Source organism: Sphaeroforma arctica, assembly GCF_001186125.1.
Source record: "Sphaeroforma arctica JP610 unplaced genomic scaffold supercont1.359, whole genome shotgun sequence".
Classification (NCBI taxonomy): Eukaryota; class Ichthyosporea; order Ichthyophonida; genus Sphaeroforma; species Sphaeroforma arctica.
In genome coordinates, this window is record NW_014040199.1 from 3,416 (window position 1) to 11,227 (window position 7,812).

At 40.0% G+C, this 7,812-nt stretch overlaps 1 protein-coding gene across 1 annotated transcript; it reads right to left on the minus strand.

The window, feature by feature from the left end:
- Nucleotides 1–371: 371 nt before the first annotated feature.
- SARC_05559 (hypothetical protein) lies at nt 372–7,772 on the minus strand. Its single transcript, XM_014300566.1, has 14 exons — nt 7,541–7,772; nt 7,112–7,186; nt 6,795–6,858; nt 6,252–6,447; nt 5,844–5,953; nt 5,329–5,515; nt 4,858–4,942; nt 4,289–4,355; nt 3,801–4,006; nt 3,488–3,544; nt 2,860–2,866; nt 2,061–2,167; nt 1,544–1,699; nt 372–510 (listed from the first exon to the last, which is right to left on the minus strand). The coding sequence occupies exons 1-14, from the start codon at nt 7,730–7,732 to the stop codon at nt 388–390; spliced, it is 1,632 nt and encodes a 543-aa protein (XP_014156041.1). The 5' UTR covers nt 7,733–7,772; the 3' UTR covers nt 372–387.
- Nucleotides 7,773–7,812: the final 40 nt, after the last annotated feature.

Consider the following 7,812-nt stretch of genomic DNA (forward strand, 5'->3'; position numbering starts at 1 on the left):
ACAATATTTAAATAAAGGATTGCATGTGGTCGAATTAATATATCTCCGAATTTGTAGGCTATCTAGTTCATGCTAAGTGTGCCGCTACTTGCGAACGATACCAGCCAGACAAAATTTACAAATAGGAATGGCAGGCTCCCTACACAAGTGATTGTTTATCTGCTAAAACGTTAACTATAGCAACGTGAATGAATCTTATCATAGTCGTGAATATGGGCTATAACTATGTGTTATATTAATTTACTGCCACTGATAAAACCAAAGGATCAGAAGGGTAAACATATTAATACTATTACTATACTAAAAACAACTGTTGAGATTTCTGGCGATTTGATGTGCAAACCAAACAATACCGTACACTAAATTGTATTGTAATTTTATTGATCATTATTGATATACATCAGTGTCTAAATCATCATTAGTTTCACTTTTCAGTTCAATAGAGTCACCAGCATTTGAATGATTACGTACAAGCTCCCCGTGCTCATTTAAGGTGTCGGTCATATACGCCTATTGTGAAGGTGAGAATTTTGACAACATGAGATAAAACAAGACTCGGATTGAGCTCAGCGATTTAAAGAAAACAGCGCTACTAACAGAACCCCATGTATTACTAGAACAAATATACTTACAGTATAGACAGCGTGTAAAGTCAGACACCACACTATTTAAATTCCATAGTCCATACTAATACAAGAAAATGAATTTCATTCTCTATATACATATAAAACGCGAACGCCAATATTTAGTTAGTAAGTTCATCATACTAACTTCCGCAAAAATCCCATCGAATTTGTGAAGGTTTACGTCTAGGCAGACAATAATGCAAACTGCAAGAATACTGAAAAATGACATAAATAGTATAAGAGATATCTTCAACACGAGCGGTGCGTGCACAAACCAAATAGCACAAGTGTTCGTAATAATTCGTGCAAGGCTGCAATTGAAGTTACATATTAGCAACTTGTAGATTCATAAATACAAAAAGGTTCTTGTAAATAAAACCCTTATATTCAGAATGTACACATGTAAGCTCGCATCTGACATAAGAAACACCAGCATAGAATGTAGACATACTTACCTCCAATGATTCATCATCGATTTTGTGATATCAAATACTCACATAAAGACTCGGAGTGTATGATATTGCATGGTATATACAAACTCGAACATACATACGTGACGCATGCTGATATGATTAGAGTTTGTTTTTAACAACATAAAGGAATCAAAGAGGTGTTTTGGCGGCCCTCAATATGAACGGTAATTGCTAGAAAATAAGGTACGTGTAAAACTTCATACGTGAGATGATCTATTTGTACAAATCTTGGCCCCTCTCACACACATGTATTCAGAAGGGCTCCTCCAAGCACGGCAGGCAATTCTTAATTCAACGAATGAAGTAAACTACAAAACATCGGCGAGTTCGCAATCTACCGCAACGCTAGTCGCAACCAGATTAACTTAGGGCGATAAACGCTCGCTTCAATAATGGGTCGATATTGAGATCAAATATGAGTCGCCACAGTATAAAATAACTTACATCGGGCAGCAGAACGAAAGTTAACGGAATGCACATCAAGGGAAGCACCATATGGGATATCACTATCAGAGTAGTGAGGTGGGTAAAATCGCATGGAATCTGCGTGCGGATGTCAAAGTAATTCATCATCGCCACTCCAATCGATGAGGACACAGTCTGTGAAGATAAGCCAATCAGCAATGTAAGAATAGCCACCTTTACTGGTGACAAAGATGGATACTTCACCGCAGCTACTACTGCCATTACCTGACTCACGACGGTTCTTGAAACAATTTGAAATCCCGCATCAAATACATATAATCAACGTTCACTCGTCGTACCTCTGCAAATTTGCACATGTGCAAATATTCATAGGCAAATGAAGATATATGCCATATCCCAGGTGACGCAGTGCGGAGGCATCAGAATATAGAGAGGAAAAGGAAACAATCACACCTGCCGGCACTCGCAGCCATAACTTAAAAAGACGCATCTCGTGAAAACTACATGTGAACGACAATGTTTGTGCGGTACATACACTCCCAAAGTTCTGAAATCCCGCCAGCAAGGCATAAACTGTCGACTCGATATTTTTAGGGCACATTTTGGTCGTTAGGACGACAGCCGCCATGAATTCGAGCATCCCTGAGTATCGATCAATATTAATAGATGCAGGTCGATTAAAATAAGTGGTAATAGTTGCAATTTACCGTTCGGTGTGTTTATACACTCACTGCAAAGCTTGACATACCAGTAAAACTATATTGCACAATGATGCAATAGCAGTTTTGCACTCCCTGCATTCACTTCACCACAAACGCAATATCTTGTACTTGTGGAAATTGTAGTCGAGAGACACTACATATGCAGGACATGCACTGCGCAATTCGTCATCGACATAATATTAAATAAGTAACCGGCGAATATGAGCATGAAAAAAAATTACATCCAAGTTAAAAATTCGATGGATTTAGTACAGAAAACCAACAACTTTCTTTTCTTAAAGTGTATCTTGATGCCATGCTAATTTCAGCGAAGCCGAATGAAACTGAAGAGGGTATATGGCGAACATTTTGCGGACTCACATAAGATTGTCAGTACCAGGAGATTCGAGAATGAGGAGTGAGCGCATATACGAGTATACGAAGGTATCGCCTATGTACATAATATTCATCGTTTACAAAATAAGTATAGGCTATAATTTCAGTTTGTTATGCACAAGTGCACGCAGTGGACACGTTTTTTTTGACGTGCTGTCGTTGAACGAGTCATCCTCGAAGCAGGGCGTTTCAAATTTGAAGCCATGATTGATGTGCAGTTATGCAATGAAGCCATACCTATCACCTGTGGGGTTCGGATGGGGTCGAATGTGTGTCTTGATGAGTTGCCCCTCAATTCATAGCAGAAAACACAATATGACGATGTATAACAGCTCAAGTATTGCTAAAACTTTACATCATAGATATGTACATTGGTTAGTAATGTCATGACAACACAGTATAGCAGTTTAATGCCTTACACCCCCCCCTTCCCCCTCCCCCACCCCCCGGGGCGTCAGTGAACCATTCATTAAACACTCGAACTAAGTCAAGGTGTACGTTCACAATGCGTGGCTATGGTTCATTACAAACTATTAAAAGAATCGACGATATAGACAGGTGTAGCAAATCGTGTTTAGTCAGACAATGGCTATTTCTAACCAAACAACTATGCACTATCAAATAGTGCCTCGAAGGTTCAACCCTAACAAACTCAAACTACAAAAAACTATATCGTACATGTGCCTGCAGCTCAACAAAGACACGTATAGTATTACAAGAAAGAGTGTAAACTCAGCATCAAAACCATAAGCTTACGAGAACGACACTATCGAGCACACATGACAAATCTATAATACTATTATACATTTTTGCCATTGTTAAAGCTTCTTCTTGCACGAATAAGCGTCTCACTTTCACTACAAACCTGGTAGAGAGAATTATAGCCGACCATGTACATCATCTTGTCTGATATCCCTATAATCTAAAAGATGTTTTAAAAGGAAGCACGTGATTAGTACTTATAAAGCCCAATCAGTTCGTTGGCACAAACACGTCAGGTATAAGCGATATATACAAGGGAAACCCCTATGTTAGATTGAATTTTTACAAAAATATAGCACGGAAGTCTCATTTGTCAACATTTTAAGAAATGCACAACTGCGGTTGAAAAGTCACACAAATTCAGGCCCAAGCAAACATTTCAATCTTTACGATAAATAGTGAGAGCACCGGTGTACCAAATTCCATCGGTTCACTATGATGATATCCACCGTAGCAGCAACCCCTCGAAGCAATACTGTCACCCAGAACACTCTTCGGAATGGCCAGTGTGACAGGAAGGTCTGGAAAAAGAGTACGCCCACCGCACCAAACACCGATTGTGCTATGGACGACCATGTGTAATAGTAGACGTCGTCGAACTGGGGACCACCCGGATTACACTCTGTGGCATATGAAAATAATAGATCATATTGAAAGAACATTATTAGATCCGTTTGTATCAGGTATCTACATGACAATTACATACTCTTAGATATAGACAATATGACAGATTTGATTGGATGTTCATCTGAATCGAAAGTGATACTATCCTTCTTTAATATCCACTGTCAAAAGGTAGACATATTAGATCATCTTCATATCGAGCGGCAACAATTAGAAACAGAAACAAACATGGGCATAATCTCAATGTCGATATCATACAATCTATTGGTGCCTATAATACCTTTATCGGCCAGGTAAAAGTAGTCCAGAGCACCTCCCAGGTTGATATAACTAGCGGCTAGCAGGAACTGTAAAGAATCGATAGCATGTTCAAACACTGCATAGGTGTTGGATGGCTGTTGATATAATGCCCAGTACTTTACAAATGGTGTTCACCTTTGAGCTGAGCCATGATCGTGATGCTCTGCAATAAGCATTCCAAGATGCAATTCGAAAACGCGACCAACAGTTCATATGCATCGTGACAACTTAGGAACAAACGGCCAAATGCTATTTATAACAGCTTCAGTGGCGTGAAACTAGCAATAACGTATAAAATTTAGCAAATAAGTAGAACGAAGTGGGCTGGCGTATCAGGTCCGAATACCCAGTTAGTCTACATATAGTCTGGGCGAAAAGAATATAGGTTCACTGTTCTCTTGAGCTTGGTTCACAATATTCAACTCTGACTTCCCTGCTCATTTTGCAAACAGCCAACATCACGCCGTCATGTTTCCAAAATGTGGCATGAGGAAAGTACGATTAAGAAATTCCACATACTACTATGACATTTGCAAAAATATATCATACCAAGAATAAATTGCTGAGCGCGAGATTGCGAGGCATCACACTGAAGGAGGCTACAACCATTAATGTAGAACTGGTCAGCGCGTAACTGTAATAGATTGAAAAGCGTATTGGTATATGATATATTTTGTATCACATACACGCACTACCAATCCAAGTAGCTCAAGATCGGTGCATGATGCAAATTGCACTTCCACTGATCAAACAAGTATGCGTTATTTATATAATCAATAGAATTCGACGCATATCGGGAAAAATCATACGCTCGCACAATGTAACTTTGAGACGAAAACCCCGTTGTAGTTAAGTACGAAAAGCGAGCATGTAATCAGGCTCTTTAAAAGTGTCATCGACACGAAATAGTTAAGCCCGAACTATAACAAACCAATAAAGGATATTTTCTCGTCGATGTGATATTACTGAACGACCAACGGCGGACAGAGAATACACTAACAGGATAGATTCACAACATACACAAGCGTCAAAGGTTCGTAGGCTATCATATTGCAGATCCCTAAGCCCATTGCTGCAACAGCCATTCCGATTGCCAGTAACAAAATCTTTTTATGTTTTAACATTTTCCCGATCTGTGGACCTCTACTGTTCTTTGGGAGTCGTTTCTCGGGCAGGTAACCCAGAAGTGTAGGTATCGCGACTTGAGCTGTCATGTATAATTGCAAAGAAATGTAAGTCAATGCGTGAAACAAAGGTGACTATATCAAATGCTACCCGCGGCGATTCACTGAAAAGTAGATAAAATTTTGTCGGGTTTAAAACTAGCCACGTATGCGCGCTTTCTTTAAATAAATCCTTTGTCAGGAATACTATTTCATTTGGCTAAGAAACTATCATGCCAGTACTGCGATGCAAGCTTCACTAGGATGATTGCTCGCTAAAGTAGCGGTAGCGTTTCAGCATACCGCACCATCGTCCAGAGTTAAAGTAGCACTACTGAACGCCATATGAAGAAGAAGTACCAAGGTACATACCTGCTATTGGAACGCAGATGATGAACATTCCACGAATGTAGCCAGCCTTCGCTAGTGGTCCGACGACTAGTGCCGCAAGCAAACCTCCGCTATGCACCATGGTCCAAACCCTAATCAAAACAGTAAGTAAAGTACGCTCTAGCGGTTGTTGTTCTAAATTCATCTCTTGCTATGTGCAGACAGGGGGGTAAACAGCATCTATTTGCTATTCACTAGTACTGCCAAAAGACACACGGTGTGTGAGCAAGTCTATCAGGCTTTTACGATAATGCTAGAGTATAATTCCGATGGATGAAAGTTTCGAATTGCAAGCTCTCCGTATACACGGCTATGATAGAAAGGTGGGTTAACCGAGCAGGGTAAGTTATTCATCCCAGAATACAATAAGATCACCCACACAGTTCATACCACGTGACAATGTCAGAGCCGGAGAAAGCAAATTTGCTCATAATCGCAGCATACGCGCCCTCGCATAGCAGGTCGACCAGCGCCATCTCAAAGTGTACCATCATAAACATGAGTGCCGCAATCCACTCCTGTCCTTCAGACAGCTGAACGGTGGACAATAGAAGAAAGGCCACCGTGCCTACCACCGAGGCCATAACTATGCGAGATAAAAATATGGGCAACCAGTAAACAATGATATATGGAGATACAAAATGGACATCAAGCATCTGAATGGCAGTGCAGTCGTCAAAGTGCATATATTGCAAAATTAAAGCGCTGCAGAAAAAATCACACTCAAGAGTAAGGATGTATTGCAGGAAGTGATGTAGATGAACACTCCGATTAATATGATCCCATTCCGCACTATTTTTTTTCAAGAGTATCACTGCACAACTACAGCTAGCGAATCCGTAGTGGTTATATTGCTCACGCCAATGCAGAATGGTCCCAGTCACAAATATCCATTGTAGAAGAGATAAATGGAGATAGGCTCTAGAGACACACCTATGTAGTATCGTTTAAAATAACCGGCGATAGGTATCGAGTCGCTGATGGCTCCCATCAAAGCCTAGCGGAAGAGTGAAACAAAAATCAGTTTTCTGTGAGTTAGACAATATCATATATTCAATAGAGGTACAGCACATTTATGTGCGATACATGACGCGGCTATTTCACAGAACTAGCTATCCTCAATAAATGAATACATGACTGTAATTCAGAGGTGTCAGAGGCTTGAACGAAGAATTTCAAACTACGATCCTAGGTTCCCAATTATTTTTTCTTCTAAAATTAAGTTACTACACAATCGGCGATAATCTTACTTTCATGGCCCACGGGGTCATTGCAGCTGTCCTGTACGCTTGATACTCTGAGCCGGACACCTTGAGATGTTCTTTCTACAAATATAAGAAATATAGTAACGACGACTTAAATGTGCAAAGGTGGCATTGTTGCTGTTGTTGACCAAAATTTTGAAACGCGACTTCATAAACATGCCAATCGTACGAAACAATAAAGTTCTACTGATCGCACGCATGAAAAATGCACATCATCGTAAAATTGAATTTTATCGTAATGAGAGCTGAATATTGTTCACTATTCATTCCATTAAGGGCGCTGCAATAAAGGATAATACTGATTAAGATACACGCCCTGTGATGTCATTTATACACTTTGACTGAACTGCTCAGAAAAGATACAGTCATACACAACATGGCATAAGTCTCGACAATTCATTAGAAAAAACTTACGAAATAGGGCAGCTGGCCAACACCGACAAAGGTACCAAGCGTTCCCTTGATGCCGAAATATACCGATGTCATCAGGATAACAAATCGCCAACCCACAGTCGAGTTTAATCTTCGAACATACGCAGTTGACGTTCGGATGGGAAGTTGTAGATAATCACAAACTCTCGGGCGGACGGGGAGCCTGTATCTCATTTTTGGGTAATTTTCTCGCAGTATATCTATCTGCTCTGTTTGACAAAAACGGAAATGATTTTAAAAACGATACTCATATG